Raw genomic sequence first — 19,278 nt, forward strand, 5'->3', positions numbered from 1 at the left:
TCAATTTCCGCAAACGCGAAGTAGGCAAAGAATATTTGCCCAAATAGATTGCCATAAGAATTAAAATGAAATGATATAAACGAGGATTGTAAATTCTAAAGTGCTATTTCAAGTGTGCTATTACTACTGTGATTTTGAGAACCCCTATATTCCATGATAGCGCTATTATTTAAAAATGTGGTGGACTCCTCCTCTGAGCACAAAAACAAGCTGAGTATTTCTAGACAGAAGTTGCAGTAGAAAATGCTGCCAAGCAAAGTAACAGGCTGAGACATACGTTGTTTGGATACTCCTTTTCTGTATTAGCCATTCTCTTTTTAAAACGAAAGGGCTTATTAACAAATATGTAAGATTCTCATTAAGACTAATTTGTTATGTGTCCACATTAAGATGCTGAAAATCTAAAATTTAAAGATATGGCACTTTACACACGTACAGCCATGCTTCTTTCTTTCAACCACTGCCATTAAAATATTTTTTTTTCATATTGACATTATTTATCAAACTGTCAGCTATTTTGTATGCAGGTTTAGTTGACCACTAGCAATGATGAACATGAATTCTAGCTATTAAACCTAATAACCATAAATGGACTGAGACGTTACTCAAACTTCTAATTTTATGCACCTGTTTTCAAACCAAATAATGTTAAGTTGTTCCATTCTCAAGATATCTCCCATGTTTGTTAAGAACTTCAGATGCATCACATACACATAGCAAATCTGGTATTCATCATAAATTCACCTAGAATATCTTGTTTTACAGGTGAACTAGGCCGTCACTAGGAATTAGTATAAGCGAGAATGACTAATCTCACATAATGCATTTGTTTATTTTCCTCTGAAAAGTCAGATCATATATTTCCTTGATGCTAAAGTCTTACAAAACATTCCTTCCTTTTTCTCTGTGCTTAAACACAATGCATGCAACATAACAGAGTGTCTCTGAGCCTTTACCTAAAAATTAACTTTTAAAACATGTCAAAACACATTAGGATGTCTCATCTTCGGTTTTCATTGTTTTCAGCACTGAGTCTTCTCCCAAAATTTTACATAGTTCATTGAGTCTCTGCTGCATTTTGGGAATTCCAGCTAGCTGAGATTCTAGCTTTTGTTTTTCTTCACTGAGTGTTAAACGGATAGCGGTATCCAGTTGTTCAAAGCGCCAGCCTCCTTCACCATCAAACTGTAATAAATGAGTGTGGTATTTCCTGCATGATCAAAATGAAATAATATTATTAGCAATAATTGTGAAAAGCCATTTTAGGTTGATCATTCCAGTTGGTATCCAAAGGCAAATTTTAAGTAAGGTGACTGTTATACATTTGATTTTCAAGAATCCCTCATGAGGTTAAATATTATAATCTTTTTAATTTCAAAAGTCATTAATCTCTTGGGAATTCCATTGCTTATATTTATTTTATATTCTGAATATATACGAACTTCAAAGGAAGATATGCTGTTTGCATCTATTTATCTTCAGAACCCAGTATGGCCCCTAAATAAATATCAAAGCTTAGTTAGAATGGGAATAAGGAAAGCAAGCTGAGAGAAGAAAGTAAACTTTTAAAGTTATACAGGGGAAAAAAAACTAAGAAAAATAAAGGAAATACAATATCAATTCATTAATATACTACCTTTTCGGAATGAATTATTCTACATAAGTAAAAAGTCCTCACTAATAAAGTTTTAAAACATTTTTTTAAGAGAAAGAGAGAGAGCGTGCATGTGTGCAAGCTGGGGAGGGGCAGAGGGAGAGGGAGAGAGAGAGAATCTTAAGCAGGTTGCACATCTAGCCGGGAGCCCAATGCGGGACTCCATCTCACAACCATGAGATCGTGACCTGAGCCAAAATCAAGAGTCAGACATTTACCCTCCTGGCCCCCCTGCCAAGCGCCCCAGTTTTAAAACATTAGAAAAAATGAACTCTTTGATAGAAATCTTTTAACGATACTTCCATGCCTTCATACAATTTAATATCCTTTCTCATGGCTCTGGTTCATAATTAGAAACTTCAGACAAGTATAGAGATTATTTTATTGATGACACAGGAGATAATCCATGTTGTCCTAAAAAGAGGCTAAGATTACTGGTTTCTGGAATTTGTGGGGGACGTGTGGAGAGAGTAATGCTAGCAGAGTTGGCCTTGCATTGCTGTGTCCCTGCATTTTGTCACTTTCCTGACGTGGCGCATACTCCTATGTGTCCTCAGTTTTCCTGTCTTTTCCTTCCAGTTTTTGTTGCTTCTTGATCCCTTTTAAGCACTCTTCTGTCATTATTTACTATAACCAGTGGGCTTATTTCAAGTAAATTCACTTCCTTTTTTAAACTTGAGATATGATTCACATAACACAAACTCATCCTTTTAAGTGTAAAATTCAGTGATTTTTAGTTTATTCAGAAGCTCATGTGACCATCACTACTATCCAATTCCAGAATATTTTCTTTACCCCTAAAAGAAACCCCATACCTATTAGCGGTCCTTCCCCTTTCCCTGCTCTGCTCAACCCCTCCCAACCATCAATTTTCTTTCTGTGTCTCTGGATTTGTCTATTCTAGACATTTCATATACATACAATTATATAATACATGGCTTTTGTGACTGACTTCTTTCACTCAAAATGATTTCAAAGTTCATCTAAGTTGGAGCATGTATTAGTACTTCCTTCATTTTTATGGCTGAATAATATTCCATTGTATGGATTTGCACATTTTGTTGATCTATTCATCAATTGTAGGACCTGTGGTTTCATCTCATTTTGATTAGATGGTTTTATCATGCTGTAAGACGAGGAAATTAACCTGGGTTAAACTGTGTCTAAAAGAATAAAATCACTCTCAAGATGAAGGTTGAAAGTTCATATGCTTGATAACATATGACAGAGATTAATGATCTTTATATATATATATATATATACATATATATATAATGATCTTTATATATATATATATATATATATATATATATATATATTCCTGGGCTTTTCCTAACTTTGGATGTACAGCTGGGAGCAATTTCAGAATGCAGTAGTTCTGATCTTGGGCAACTTTTATCTTCAAGGTATAATGAAGGTTTGGCTCGTTCCTCCCGTCTCACAACATCATTTGATTTCTACATGGGAGGAAGAAAATGTATGGGTGTTTCATTACCTGAGATTCAAAGGTGTGTCCTACATAATGGGCTAAATAGTATTTCAAGGTTTGCTTAAGAGGATTTTACAGGAAACTACTATATTAACTGAGACTCAGAGATAATCTACAGACTTTCTGCACAAATCGAGTCAAGCTTAGGAAAGTGGTAGATATAAAGCTATAATTCTATCCAGGAATCAAATAATTTAATAAGCTCTTATAATTTTTGACCTTTTCATATACTGATATTGATTTTAATCTTTACAATCAATAATTACTACTTTGCTGTCTTGGGGAAAATGTAATACAGTTTTCCCTCATCTGGTATCTTTTCAGGGAAAATAAGAATTTCATCTAGGGAGAAAGGTTAATCAGAAATGATAGATTTCTTCAACCTAAAATGCCTAAATTAATTCATACTGCAGAAGTAACATAATTTTTAGTTTTATGGGGAAATGTACTATGAATAGCTACAATTAAAAACATGTTTTTCTCATTAAAATGCATAAAATTACAGATTTTGTTATTAGCTTAAAAAAATATCTGTCCTCTATACACCTATTAGAACGGCCAAAATCCAGGATCCTGATAACACCAAGTGCCAACAAGGCTGTGGAGCAACAGAAACTCTCATTCATTGCTTGTTGGAATGCAAAATGGTACAGCCACTTTGGCAGACAATTTTTCAGTTTCCTACCGAACTAAACACACTCTTATTATATGATCCAGCACTTGCACTCCTTGATATTACCCGAAGGAGTTGAGAAAACTTGTGTCCACCTAAAAACCCTCATATGAATGTTTACAGCAGGTTTATTCATAATTTCCCAAACTGGAAGCAACCAAGATGTCCTTTAGTAGGTGAATGGATAAATAAACTGTCTACATCCAAACAATGGAATATTATTCAGTGCTAAAAAGAAATGAGGTTTCAAGCGATAAAAAAACATGGAGGAAACTTCTATGAGTATTACTAAGTGAAAGAAGCCAAACTGAAAAGGCTACATACTGTATGATTCCAGCCATATGACATTCTGAAAAAAGCAAAACTATGGAGGCATTAAAGATCAGTGGTTTCCAGAGCTTGAGGAAAGAGAGGGATGAATAGGCAGAGCACAGAAAATTTTTAGAGCAGTTAAAATCCTCTATACAATACTGTAATGATGGATATATGCAACTAAAAATTTGTTCCAACCCACAGACTGTACATCACCAAGAGTGACCCTAATGTAAATTATGGACTTTGGGTCATAATGATGTGTCAGTGTAGGTTCATTAATCATAACAAATGTTTCATTCTATTGTGGATAGCTATGCATATGTAGGGGCAGAGTATATGGGATATTTCTGTCTCTTCCTGTCAGTTTATTGTAACATACTAAATTACTCTAAATAAAGTATTTAAAATCACAGCAACCAAAACCTATTTGTTTCTTCAATTGAGAAAAAAAAAATGAATGAATGTTTCCAATGCCTTTTTAGGCTTCTTGAATAAGGAACTGAGTGACGTAATAACATGATAAATTAATTGATAGAGGTCAGAAAATTACCAGAACTAAGACATAACTCCATGTTACCCTAACATGTGATCAATTAGGAAGCATGTCTGGAAATGACAAGTGTATACCAGAAAGGGTTCAAGAGTTCTGGCGTGGTTCTATGCCATCGCTGATTCAGGGATTTATAGACAAATGTCGTAATTGTTGTGGAGATCCAGTTCCTGTTGGTTTTCTCCAGGGAAAAGTCAGAGGAATCACATTCATTGCCATGTACTCATCCTGGACTAGATCCAGACTGCTTCTGGAGAGATTTTATCACTCCAGATGCTAATTAGTTCTTAATGACAGAGAGACAAACCACAAAGTTCTATAGAAAGGGTCATTTCATGAAATGCTCTATTTTCAGGTTAACTCTCTGCAGGGAAAAATTATGAAAAATCTGAATGTTTAAATGAAGACAAAACAGGTTATTATCTTCTCAATAGAAGTACAGAATCAAAGAATTTTCAACAATGAAAGCCTGATCTAAACTGAATACTCAGTTTACTCACAATTTTACGGTAAGTATTCTCTATACAGTGGAAGTTCTAGAATGCCTTCTAGGATTAACTCAAATAAAGCTGGTTACTTAGCCTAGGTTTGAAGTCACCTACGTGATGGAGGCTTTGGCACAGAATGTGATTAGCCACCTGCTACAGAATACTCCAGCTAGAGAGAGAGGAAAAGTCCTGCCTGTCTCTTGGGAAATATGAGGCTAAAGCATATAGAATCCACTGTAGTAACTAATATGTCAAAAGAAAAGATTTTGATTGATGAAACAAATACCAAAGTAGTGGAGTGTAGTATAAATGAACAGTGTTTTTATGGCTTATATATAAGGTGCATTTTGAGCTCCTTATACTAACTACAGCAGCATACTATAGTATAGAGTGATCATGGTAAGTTACTTTTCTCATTTTTCTAGTTCTCAGTTTCTTAATCATAAAATGGGAATAATTAGACTATCTATACTCTCTATAGGGTTGTTATGAGAATTGAATAAAATGAGCCTGGACCAGAATAGGTGCTGAATCTGCACTATCAACTATTATTATAGTTATCAATCAATGGGAAAAGTAGGGGAATGGTAAAAATAGTGTTGCCATTTCTTTAAATATGGGAAATCCCATTAGGTTTAATGGGATAATATTTAGAAAATATTTTCAATTTTCCTTAAAACAAAAGCAAAAAAAAAAAAAAAAGCTTTTTTTCCCTTGTGTTTTCTCCAACTTAATCATCTGTAGGAATAGTATGTTGTGCAGGTTTTTTCCTGGATTTTGAAAAAAGGGGTAAAAAGATGATATAAAATTACATAAATATATTCATTCCTAGTACACGCTATGGATTATGAATATTTTCAGTTAAACACACTTGATTTTTCCACTGTTTTTCAGAATTATTGGAATGTGATAATAGTTTTTAAATAGCACATATATGTTATGATGTGAGGTTTGGGATATCTCTACTACTAGTGTGCAACTTAACAGAAATATACGTAGAATAAGTGAAGTATCCGATGCTCTATAGTGACAGTTTAGGCAAAGTGGCTCTTTTTAAAATTTTTTTTAAATTTATTTATTTTGAGAGAGAGAGAGAATACACACACGTGTGTATGCACATGAACTGGGGAGGAGCAGAGAGACAGAGCGAAAGAATCTCAAGCAGTCTCAGCACTGTCAGTGCCAAGCCTGACATGGGGCTCGATATCATGAACTGAGAAATCATGACCTGTACCGAAATCAAGAGTTGGTTGCCAATCGACTGAGCTACCTAGGCACCCCTAGGCAAAGCTACTATTTAAGAAATATAGAGGGTTGCCTGAGTGGCTTAGTTGGTTGAGCATCCAACTCTTGATTTTGGCTCAGGTCATGATCCTAGGTTGTGACATCCAGCCTTAGGTCATGCTCCAGGCTGATTATGGAGCCTGCTAGCCTGCTTGAGATTCTCTCTCTCTCTCTCTCTCTCTCTCTCTCTTTTCCTTTGCCCCTCTCCCCTGCTTGCATTATCTCTCTCTTTCTCTCTCCCTAAACAAAAGAAAAAAAGAAAAAAAGAAAGAAATATAAAGAAAAACCATCTATTGCAAATTAGCATTGGAAACACTTACCACAGAGAAGGCCTGTGCGTTATAGATAGTAAGGAAATTCCAGCCCCTTTTGCAGCCTGAAATATCTTTCCTTCAACATCAATGCTGACAGCACTGGTACATTCATCCAGTAATGCATATTTTGGTCTTGAAAAAAAATTAACACAAATAAATTTTTTTTTTTTAGAATTTTACTGAATTGTTTTTATTTTTTTTATTTTTATTTTTTTCAATATATGAAGTTTATTGTCAAATTGGTTTCCATACAACACCCAGTGCTCATCCCAAAAGGTGCCCTCCTCAATACCCATCACCCACCCTCCCCTCCCTCCCACCCCCATCAACCCTCAGTTTGTTCTCAGTTTTAAAAAATTTTTTTTAAATGTTTATTTATTTTTGGGACAGAGAGAGACAGAGCATGAATGGGGGAGGGGCAGAGAGAGAGCGAGACACAGAATCGGAAACAGGCTCCAGCCTCTGAGCCATCAGCCCAGAGCCCGACGCGGGGCTCAAACTCCCGGACCGCGAGATCGTGACCTGGCTGAAGTCGGACGCTTAACCGACTGCGCCACCCAGGCGCCCCTGTTCTCAGTTTTTAACAGTCTCTTATGCTTTGGCTCTCTCCCACTCTAACCTCTTTTTTTTTTTTTTTTCCTTCCCCTCCCCCATGGGTTTCTGTTAAGTTTCTCAAGATCCACATAAGAGTGAAACCATATGGTATCTGTCTTTCTCTGTATGGCTTATTTCACTTAGCATCACACTCTCCAGTTCCATCCACGTTGCTACAAAAGGCCATATTTCATTCTTTCTCATTGCCACGTAGTATTCCACTAACACAAATAAATTAATGGCTTTCCTATTTGAATTATATATCTTTACATGGACAATATGAGTTGCAATGTTAACTTTATTTTTTAATTGTTTAAGCTCTATGCCCAAGGTGGAGCTTGAACTCATGACCCTGAGATCAAGAGTAGCATGCTCTATCTACCAACTGAGCCAGCCAGGTGCCCTGCAATGTTAACTTTAAAGGAGCAAAAGAGTATATGAAATTAGTAAAGGTGACAAATGATAAAGTAAAAGAGGGGTCACCCTCCCTCTTTGGATTAGGACATTATATTGTTCTTAAATTTTAAATAGATTTCCTGATGCCTACTCACTATACAATAAGCTTCATTGTTATGCAAATGGGTGAATCATGGGTATGAGGCATAGGAAAGATGAGGCAGGTCACTGAGTGCATTTTCCCATAGAAGGCAAGTTCATTCCTGGTGACAGGTTCTGACTAATTACATGAAAAATACATTACAGTAGCTAATTATCAAAAAGGCCAAGGCCCTGTTAGCAAAGATTTATTGAGAAGATAACTTTATCAACAATGTCAGTACCAAAACACTATTAATGGAATTTCATTGCTACAAAATTCTGCAAAAGCAGTATGCCTAATCGGACAAATTTACACTGGCATTTAACCTGGTAATACTGAGACCATGCTTTGCAAATTCTTAAGGGAAAAAAATCAGTAACTATTTTCTGATTACATTCAGTTAATTACTTTTTCTAGCTCAATTTTTACTTTGGAAAGGACTGTCTACCACCATCAGAGGTACCTATCATTGGATACCATTTCCTTCTGTTTATTCTCTTCCTTTCATCTCACCCCCTGCTCTTATCTTTCTTTCTTTCCCCTTCTCTGTCTTCTTTCAAGAAGAAGACAGGGTCATCTGGACTTTGGGTATATATTTGGTACTCAACAACATGACTTAGCTTGGTCAATGGGACCAAAGGTCAACTCATGCACTGTCATTTATTATGTATTTTAGAGCTGACAACCAGTATTAAGTATTTTACCAGGACACTGTCCTCCATGAAGATATTCTGATCTTTAAACATAAATGACACTGAAAAGATAAACGTTGAAACCAGTAGTAATTTCTCTTTCAGCATAATTACTTAGTACTTTAAATTGTTTTTCTATGATCTTATTAATAGGATCTTTTTATCTATTCCAGGATGGGTAGACAAGGCTAATAGATATAGGAGTCAACTTAACTTTAACACCCCATTTGACTTTAACAACTGCTTTCCATGCAAAGAACTTAAGGATCACTGGAGATTCCCCATGACATTAACAGAAATAGTTGTGCTGGGTGGTTTTTGGTTACTGTTCCGGTTTAAGTATTAAGCATTACATTTTTGTCTCAGAGTTGATTACTGTTTTGTGGATAATTTTTTTCAAGTAAAAAAGAGGAAGAAGAAAAGGAAGTATAAAAGAGAGATAAACTTTTCTTTTTCTGTGTGAATCTCCTTCTAGTAATTTAGTTACTTATTGTACTGTGTCGCTTTTTGAGCTAAACAGAGAAGAGATGCCATCTTAGAATTAGAAATAAAGTATATGTCTTACATTCAGTTGTCATAGCAATCCTTAGTCTAGCAGATGTAAGATAGACTGCGTACTTTTGTTTTCTTGGCAGAACTGGGGTATGTGTGTATGTGTATGAGTGTGCATGTGTGTGTGTATTTAAATTAAGCAATAGCTAGAATCTGGGCTGATATAACCAAGTGAAACATTATGTAATATTGTTTCTCAGATTTTCCATTCTTTTTGTTTTGATGTATCATCAGAGGAGGCAGCTTTGTGAAGGATCTACTCTATCCCCCTTAAGCAGAACTCTTCGGATCATTCTTTAAATATTAAAATGAAAATCCTCTCCAAAAGAGTATACTACTGTGATACTTAGTACTCCCTGCCAATGTTCTCCATTTTAGTTAGTTCAGGTCTTTCATACTGCATTCACATATTGATATTAATCCTTTGGGAACAAGGGAAGGCAGTTTCTCATAATTATTCTTTTCTTTCACTGGATTTGAAATTTCTATTTAATTTTGTTTTTTCTCAACAGATTCTGCTTTCCAACAACTTGCTCATCTTCACTGATCTTTCTATACAGATCACTAAATTTTCCTTCTAGTGGTGTTTGTAACCTGAGCTTATTTAGTTTCACATTATATCCAAAATATTTTAGATACCAAGTATCAACTCTTGATTTCAAGTTACAAGTGCTTACAGATCTCTTTGGGTTGAGATTAATGCCTCTTGCTCTTTGTTACAAGGTTTATTTTATTAACACACTGACACAGTGAGAAATTTATGGTCACATTTTACATTCCACCATATTATATTTCACCAGCTATGCTGGTGATCATGTTACTGAATATTTATGGACAAGGCTCAAACAGATTCAGGGTGATAGTGGCTAACAGCTGGTCATAAATGTCAAACAGAAAACTTTACCCTTGAATCTCACCACATCATCTGAGAAAGGGACATTTTAAAATACACTGAACTAAAAGTTCTGAGTTAGCAAATTTTGGTTTGTATTTTTTTTTTAGTTCACCATATTCTTTTTTTTTAAAGTTTTTATTTAAATTCCTGTTAGTTAACACACAGTGTAATATTTGTTTCAGGTGTACAATTAGTGATTCAACACCTTTATACATCACCAGGTGCTCATCATAAGTGCAGTCCTTGATCTACATCACCTATTTAACCCATACCCCCAACCCACCTCCCTTGTGGTAACCATCAGTTTGTTCTCTATAGTTAAGAGTCTGTTTCTTGGTTTGCCTCTCTCTCTTTCTCTCTTTGTTCCCTTTGCTCATTTATTTTGTTTCTTAAATTCCACATATGAGTGAAATCATATGGTATTTGTCTTTCTCTGACTGACTTAATTTTGCTTAGCATAATCCTCTCTAGCTCCATCCATGTTGTTGCAAATTAGCTTGCCATATTCTTGAACTAACCATGTAGATTATTACAAATACCATGTTATTGGGGAACCTGGGCAGCTCAGTCGGTTAAGCATCCGACTTCGGCTCAGGTCATGATCTCACGGTTTGTGGGTTGGAGCCCCACATCGGGCTCTGTGCTGACAGCTCAGAGCCTGGAGCCTGCTTCGGATTCTGTGTCTCCCTCTCTTTCTGCCCCTCCCCTGCTCATATTCTGTCTATCTCTATATATGAAAATTTATTTTTTTTTTCAACGTTTTATTTATTTTTGGGACAGAGAGAGACAGAGCATGAACGGGGGAGGGGCAGAGAGAGAGGGAGACAGAGAATCAGAAACAGGCTCCAGGCTCTGAGCCATCAGCCCAGAGGCTGAGGCGGGGCTCGAACTCACGGACCGCGAGATCGTAACCTGGCTGAAGTCGGACGCTTAACCGACTGCGCCACCCAGGCGCCCCCTTTTTTATTTATTTATTTATTTATTTATTTTTTTTTTTTTTTGAAAATTTAATTTTGTCATCTAGCATTACTCAACATAAGAAATACAAAAAAAAGTACTGACAGACTTCTGACACCTGAAAAAAATTACTTAAGAAGCGTAAAACCTATATATTCTAAGGATTAGCTTTTCTTTCTTTTTCTTTTCTTTCTTTTTTATTTTAGTTGACACACATGTTGACATTAGTTTCAGGTGTACAACATAGTGATTAGACAAGTTTACATATTATGCTATGTTAACCACAAGTGTAGCTAACATCTGTCACTATACAGTGCTACTACAATATCATTGACTGTATTCCTTATACTGTGCCTTTTTATTTCTATGAGTTATTCATTCCCTAACTAGAAGCTTGTATCTCCCAATCTCCTTCACCCATTTTTCCCATCCCTCTATTCCCCAGGAAGATATTTCTATGTTTCAAATGTTTATTTATTTATTTTGAGAGACAGAAAGAGAGAGAGAGAGAGTGAGCATGAGTGGGTGAGGCGCAGAGAGAGAGGGAAAGACAGAATCCCAAGCAGGGTCTGCACTGTCAGCACCAAGCCCATTGTCGGGCTTGATTCCACAAACTGCAAAATCATGACCTGAGCCAAAATCAAGAGTCAGACACTTAACTGAATGAGCCACCCAGGAGCTCCAAGGAGTAAGATATTTTTAAAGATGAGGGCATCGAATCATGTTCAAAGATTTTTTTTTTTTAGTTACAATAATGAACTAGTTTCCTGAGTATAGCCTACTTACCTATGATAAAACATGCGAGCCATGCCCATTCTTTGCTTTTCTCCTCCTGACAGAACATCTTTCCAGTCCATAACAGCATCCCATCCTTAAAAATATATAAAAACATATATTTTTATAAGGCATTTGTTTGTTACCGTTTTTACCCCGGACAAGTGATTCCTGGCAAGTTTAAGTTATTAACACAAAGTACCTGGTATTTAAAAAAAAATTTTTTTTATGTTTATTTTTGAGACACAGAGAGAGAGACAGAGCACAAGCAGGGGTAGGAGCAGAGAGAGAGGGAGACACAGAATCCGAAGCAGCTCCAGATTCTGAGCTGTCATCACAGAGACCAATGCGGGGCTCGAAGCCACAAACCATGAGATTATGACCTGAGCTGAAGTCGGATGCTTAATTGACTGAGCCACCTTGGCATCCCAAAGTACCTGATATTTTACAGAACATATGCTTGGATAAACTAGAGAGCCTCATGTGTAAACATTTTGTTTTAGATTTCATGTTTTTTTTAATAGTAATAATTCCTTATGCTGACAAAACATCTTCTAAGATTCTAAATACTGGCACTTAAAAAATTTGTTTGTTTCTGAATATCTCCAAAAAGTTGGTACACTTATACTTATTTGGGAGGGTGGTAGGAGAAAAGACCAACAATTTGCATAGGCCTATTGCCCAATCTACAAAGAGTAAAACAGAAACTAACTTAAATGGCTTCCATGTGCCTGGTACTTTATCTGAGTTTTCTCATTATATATTCATATATAATTCTCATTATAGATCCATAACCTTACGAGTTAGATCTTATTGTTGCATTTTATAAGTGGGTGAGCTGAAATCCATCGAGGAGTTGACATGTCTAAGTTTACACAGCTAGAGATCAGAGCTAGGATCCATATGTAGGTCTATATTCACACTACCTCTTACAACATCTAGGTTTTATTTGAAAATTAGTTTTAAGTTGTTTCTTTTTTTTTTAAGTTTATTTATTTATTTTGGGAGAGAGAGCAGGGGAGGTGCAGAGAGGGAGGGAGAGAGAGAATTCCAAACAGGCTCTGTGCTGTCAGTGCAGAGCTGACACAGGGCTGGATCCCATGAACCATGAGACCATGACCTGAGCTGAAATCGAAAGTTGTACGCTTTACTGAGCCACCCAGGATCCGCTCTCTTACATCTTCACTACTGACTTTCTGTTGGATATTTGTACAAAAAGCAATGCTTCTATATATTAAAAAATTGGTTACATCTATATATACTGATGTAGAAATGTACTTGGAACATCTTTGTATGAAAAATCAAGTTGCAGAATTGTGTGTATGTATAGATATAGACACACACATACACATTTATATAAACTATGACTGCATTTCTATAAACACACACATAGCTCACACCCCACAGGAATGGAATTATGAGACTTTTACTTTCTAAGTTACACATTTTTATAATATTGGGAAATATAATGATTTTTATTATTTTTATGGTTTATCTTTATTTTGTAACAAAAGAAGTGTACTCTAAAATAAAACTAGGGGCTCCTGGGTAGCTCAGTTGGTTAAACATCCAACTTAAGCTCAAGTCATGATCTCATGGTTCATGGGTGTGAGACCCACATCAGGCTCTGTGCTGACAGCTCAGAGCCTGGAGCCTCTTCAGATGTGTCTCCCTCTGTCTCTCTCTGTTCCTCCCTCACTTGTGTGCTCTCTTTCTCGCTCAAAATAAATAAATAAATATTTAAAAGGAAAAAAGAAAGAAAGAAAACAAAACCATGAGGCCTATGAGAGAGAGGGCCATATCAAATATTTATTCATGGAAATGTCAGAGAATAATAGAGCAGAGTAGGCAAAGTCTGATTTTCAAAGAGCAAAATTACTGCCAAAACTTGCCACATACATTTAGGACAACAGTTCCAAATTCCAAGTGTTCAAGGCATAATTTTCCCATGTAGAAAAAATTCGGGCTCTTTGGCCTCTTCTTTCTCTGTCAGCTGAATTTTCACCTTTATTAAACTTTAAATAAACTGGGTCAAAGGAAAAGAAAATAGGAAGTAGAGTCGTTGTTGTTTTCTGTGCAGTGAATTGAATAGATTTTCCCTATTTCCCAATGATACTCCCCAGTGGGGAACCACTGTTCATTTTCTTGGATGAACTTCCAGGAATTTTCTGTTCATTTAAAAATATAGCTTGGGGTGCCTGGGTGGCTCAGTTGGTTAAGCGTCCGACTTCAGTTCAGGTCATGATCTCACAGTTTGTGAGTTCGAGCCCTGCGTCAGGCCCTGCTGACAGCTCAGAGCCCGGCGCCTGCTTCAGATTCTGTGTCCCCCTCTCTCTCCGCCGCACCCCAGCTTGTGCTCTGTCTCTGCCTTTCAAAAATGAATAAACATAAAAAATTTTTTTAAATATAGCCTTAAAATTTTATGTTAAGAGAAAAATCTCCAAATGCCATCTGATTTCAAGTTCTTGCTTCTAGTGAAAATGGTTGAAATATAATTTTTCTCGATAACTGAATTTTATAGCATTTATGAAACATAAGCAAGGATTTGAAAAATAAGCTCAGATTGCTTCATAGTGGAGAAATATTTGGGGCTTAAAAATTTGTTGCTCCTGCCAACTGAGAAGGGGCAAGAGAAAAGTATTTGGATCAAAGGAAACTTTAGCTTTACATATTTAAATAAATCATGTGTTCTGTTCCACTAAACCCAGAAGTTTTAATAGGCAATACTGCTTGATCACAGAACATATAAATCAAACCTCTGAGTTATAATATCATCTCTGATGCTGAGTAAGTGAGTCTAAGCCAGCTGAGGACAGTTTTCCTGCTTCCTTGAGAGGTACATGTTAATTTAGTTCATGTTAACATTTGGTAACACTTTTGGTAACATTTGGTAACATTTGGTAACACTTTTACTCTTTTCTATTTTCTAATCTCTTTTCATGGAATGAAACATAGTTTTTCATTCCATCTTTTACTAGAGCAAAGCATTTCTCTAAGCAAAGTATTAGCTAGTCTAAATAGAACCTCAGTACACTTCTTCCAAAGTAAGTGACGTCCTTGCAAATTTAGATGCTTTTCAGCTTGGCTTAAAAACATGCTTCGTGTTTTAAGGATGAAGCAAGTAGAGTAGGTTTCCTTGGAATTGTTTTATGCGTAAGGATATAACAATTCTTATTAGTGTCTAAGAAGCTAGTAGATTGCATAGCACGGTGGCATAGCCTACGATAGAACATTGACTTTCAAGTGAGATCTTTATTTGAATCCCTGTCATAACACTTGCTGTGGGCCCCTGAGGAAGTTACTAAAATTCTGAATTTCACCTGTAAAATGGGGTTAGTAAAACCCCCATCATAAGACAGTTTTAAATATTAAATAAGATGACAATGTGCATTGCTTAATATATTCTGCACAGTAGGCACTCAATAAACCATAACAATTACTGTTACATTATTAAGGTAAGAACATTCTTAAAAACAGTTCTTAAACTTCTCAATGACTTCTGAAAGAATAGAATAGCCCATGTTTATTTTAAATTTCTATTTGGATTATTGGATTTCAAACCTACCCAAGATTAACATGTAGCATTTATTCTGCTTCCCTGGTGTTTTAAAACAGTGAAGGAGATGATCATATGAAACAAAAAGATAATCTGCTTTCCATATTTTTAGTACTTACGAATTGTGATTATAAACACCATAAAAATAAGTGTAATAATACCAATAATACCTCTCCTGTCTGCCTCATTTGCTTATTATAGCGATCAAATTAAACAACATATATGAAATTGCCATGTAATATACCAAGTACTGGCACACAAAGACAAAATATCATAGTATCAATATTACAAGTAGTAATGTTACCATTAGCTACTGATTATTGTGTATTCACTATGTGCCACTGTTATAAATGCTCTTCAGAGAGCATTTCTTTAAGTTTTCATTTTAATTCCAGTTAGTTAATATACAGTGCTGTATTAGTTTCAGGTGTACAATAGAGAGATTCAACAATTCCATACATTACCCAGTGCTCATTATAAGTGCACTCCTTAATCCCCAGCACCTCTTTCACCCAACTCCTCACCCACTCTCCTCTGGTAACCATAAGTTTGTCCTCTAGAGTTGAGTCTGTTTCTTGACTTGTCTCTGTCTCTTTTTTTCTCCCCTTTGCTCATTTGTTTTGTTTCTTAAATTCCACATATGAGTGAAATCACATGGTATTTGTCTTTCTCTGACTTATTTAGCTCAGCATAGTATTCTCTAGCTCCGTCCATGTCTTTGCAAATGGCAAGACTTAATTCTTTTTTATAGCTGAGTAATACTCTGTTATATCCATATATATAGATATAGATATAGATAGATAGATATAGATATAGATATAGATACACACACACACACACACACACACATACATACCACCTCTTCTTAATCCATTCCTCAATAAGTGGACACTTCTGGCTGCTTCCATATCTTGGCTATTGTAAATAATGCTGCAATAAAAACAGGGATGCATCTATGTTTTCGAATTAGTGTCTTTGTATTCTTTGAGTAAATATCCAGTAGTTCCATTGCTGGATCACAGGGTAGTTCTATTTTTAACTTTTTGAGGAAACTCCATACTGTTTCCATAGTGGCTGCATGAGTTTTCATCCCCAACAGCAGTACAAGAGGTTTGGTTGCTTTTTATCCACATCCTTGCCAACACTTGTTTTTTGTGTTTTTGACTTTAGCCATTCTGTCAGGTGTAAGGAGATATCTCATTGTAGTTTTGATTTGCATTTCCCTGATAGTAAGTGATGATGAACACCTTTTCATGTCTGTTGGCCGTCTGGATGTCTTCTTTGGAGAAATGTCTGTTCATGTCTTCTGCCTATTTTTAATTGGATTATTTGGGTTTTGGTATCTGTTTGTACCCAAAACATTGTATTTTGGATACTAATCCTTCTTCAGATATGTCATTTGCAAATATCTTCTCCCATTTGGTAGGTTGTCTTTTAGTTTTGTTGATTGTTTCCTTCATTGTGCAGAAGCTTTTTATTTTGATAAGTCCCAATAGTTTATTTTTGCTTCTGTTTCCCTTGCCTCAGGTGACATATCTAGGTAAAAGTTGCAATGGCTCATGTCAAAGAGGTTACTGCCTGTGTTCTCTTCTAGGATTTTTATGGTTTCAGGTCTCACATTTAGGTCTTTAATCTATTTTGAATTTATGTTTATGTATGGTGTAAGAAAGTGGTCCAGTTTTATTCTTTTTCATGTTGCTGTCCAGTTTTCCCAACACCATATGTTGAAGAAACTTTCCTTTTTCTATTGGATATTCTTTCTTGCTTTGTTGAAGATTAATTGACCATATAGTTGTGTGACTCTGCAGAGAGTCTTATTTAATATTCACAGAATCCTTATAGGTAGATATTTATCCCCATTTTAGAATTGAAGATACAGAACAGTGCTAATTAGATTTGAGTCCAGAACTCTGACTTCAAAGCTCACATTCTTAATCACTGTATTTCTGATAGGTAAATGGGCTAGGAAGTAAAAGATAAAATCTATGCAAAATTAAACCTAGAATTCTAGCTTGTTATTTCAATACTTTTTCTAGGCTATCAGATTATGTGTTACAAGTTATTTGAAAGTGTGACTATTAGAGAGTAATTCTTTTTTTTTTTTAATTTTTTTTTTCAACGTTTATTTATTTTTGGGACAGAGAGAGACAGAGCATGAATGGGGGAGGGGCAGAGAGAGAGGGAGACACAGAATCGGAAACAGGCTCCAGGCTCTGAGCCATCAGCCCAGAGCCCGACGCGGGGCTCGAACTCACAGACCACAAGATCGTGACCTGGCTGAAGTCGGACGCTCAACCGACTGCGCCACCCAGGCGCCCCAAGAGAGTAATTCTTTTTTAAGCTCATATGTGTAACTGTTATTTCTACTCTTTCAAAAATGCCTTATTCATAAAGAAATTGTGGTTTATATATACAATGGAGTACTACGTGGCAATGAGAAAGAATGAAATATGGCCCTTTGTAGCAATGTGGATGGAATTGGAGAGTGTGATGCTAAGTGAAATAAACCATACAGAGAAAGACAGATACCATATGTTTTCACTCTTATGTGGATCCTGAGAAATTTAACAGAAACCCATGGGGGAGGGGAAGGAAAAAAAAAAAAAGAGGTTAGAGTGGGAGAGAACCAAAGCATAAGAGACTCTTAAAAACTGAGAACAAACTGAGGGTTGATGGGGGGTGGGAGGGAGGGGAGGGTAGATGATGGGCATTGAAGAGGGCATCTTTTGGGATGAGCACTGGGTGTTGTATGGAAACCAATTTGACAATCAATTTCATATATTAAAAAAAAAAATGCCTTGTTCATAAAACACACAGCACAGAAGTTCCTGGGGCACCTGGGTGGCACAGTCGGGTAAATGTCCATCCCTTGATTTCAGCTCAGGTCATGATCTCACAGTTCATGAGTTCGAGCCCCACATCAGGCTCTGCACTGACAGCATGGAACCTGCTTGGAATTCTGTCTCCCTCTTTCCCCACCACCACTTTTCAAAAAATAAATAAATAAACATTAAAAATACTTAAAAAATAAGTTTCTATATCTTATCTAATTCTCTATGTGCTGCTTGACAGAGGGAAAAAATGTATTGGTAAGACTGTGGGTCTGAAAACAAAAAGAGGTTCTGTGATACCACTCTTCAAATTATTAAGTTTAATGTAAGTTGAGAACTTGACAGGAGGATATTTCTGCCACAGATTTTACATGCATCTAGATTAATGATGGCCTCAGAGACACTTGTATATTCAAATATGAAGAAAAAAACCCTTTCATTTAAAAAAATGTTTTTTTTTAATGTTTATTTTTGAGACAGAGACAGAACACGAGCGGGGGAGGGGCAGAAAGAGGGAGACCCAGAATCAAAAGCAGGCTCCAGGCTCTGAGCTGTCAGCACAGAGCCCAACACGGGGCTCAAACTCACCAACCATGAGATCATGACCTCAGCCAAAGTCGGCACTTAACTGACTGAGTCACCCAGGCGCCCTCCCCAAAAAACTGTTTTCAAATGCTAGCAGCAGACAATAAAATATCCTGGTGTGCTGTAGGAAATACAACCCAAGCAGAAGACAGGACGTCAAGAATGGAAAATCAATAAATGCTATGAAGTCCATGTGTGTGTTTATGTTCCAATAATAGCATACGTTCAAATTAAAATAGGGATGATTTACATAAGTTTAGTTTTTGAAACAAAGTTAAATGCATTTAGAAAATGGTAGACTTTACCTCCTTCTCTTTGAACTATGTGATAGAGGTGGACATTGTGTAGAATACATTCCAGGTCATGGTCTGTGTGGCCTTTGTCACGCATGTCATCCACCGAATCAGGGTAGATGACTTGATCGCGAAGACTCCCAAGAGACATGTATGGCCTATAAAACACCAAACACATAAGAATCCTCGTACAAAGCCATTTTAGTTTACTCAGTGTGACGTTCTTGTGGTCTGAAAGCTCGAG

At 36.3% G+C, this 19,278-nt stretch overlaps 1 protein-coding gene across 1 annotated transcript in view; it reads right to left on the reverse strand.

The window, feature by feature from the left end:
- Positions 1 to 813: 813 nt before the first annotated feature.
- The window catches only part of ABCD2 (ATP binding cassette subfamily D member 2), a 69,966-nt gene continuing 51,501 nt past the window's right edge, over positions 814 to 19,278 (reverse strand). The window contains exons 7-10 of the mRNA XM_047867053.1: positions 19,047 to 19,192; positions 11,782 to 11,866; positions 6,774 to 6,899; positions 814 to 1,210 (exon numbers count right to left, since the gene is read on the reverse strand). Coding sequence (XP_047723009.1) covers positions 991 to 1,210; positions 6,774 to 6,899; positions 11,782 to 11,866; positions 19,047 to 19,192 — 577 coding nt within the window. The 3' untranslated portion in view covers positions 814 to 990. The remainder of the gene's footprint in view (positions 1,211 to 6,773; positions 6,900 to 11,781; positions 11,867 to 19,046; positions 19,193 to 19,278) is intronic.

Source organism: Prionailurus viverrinus, chromosome B4, assembly GCF_022837055.1.
Source record: "Prionailurus viverrinus isolate Anna chromosome B4, UM_Priviv_1.0, whole genome shotgun sequence".
NCBI lineage: Eukaryota > Metazoa > Chordata > Mammalia > Carnivora > Felidae > Prionailurus > Prionailurus viverrinus.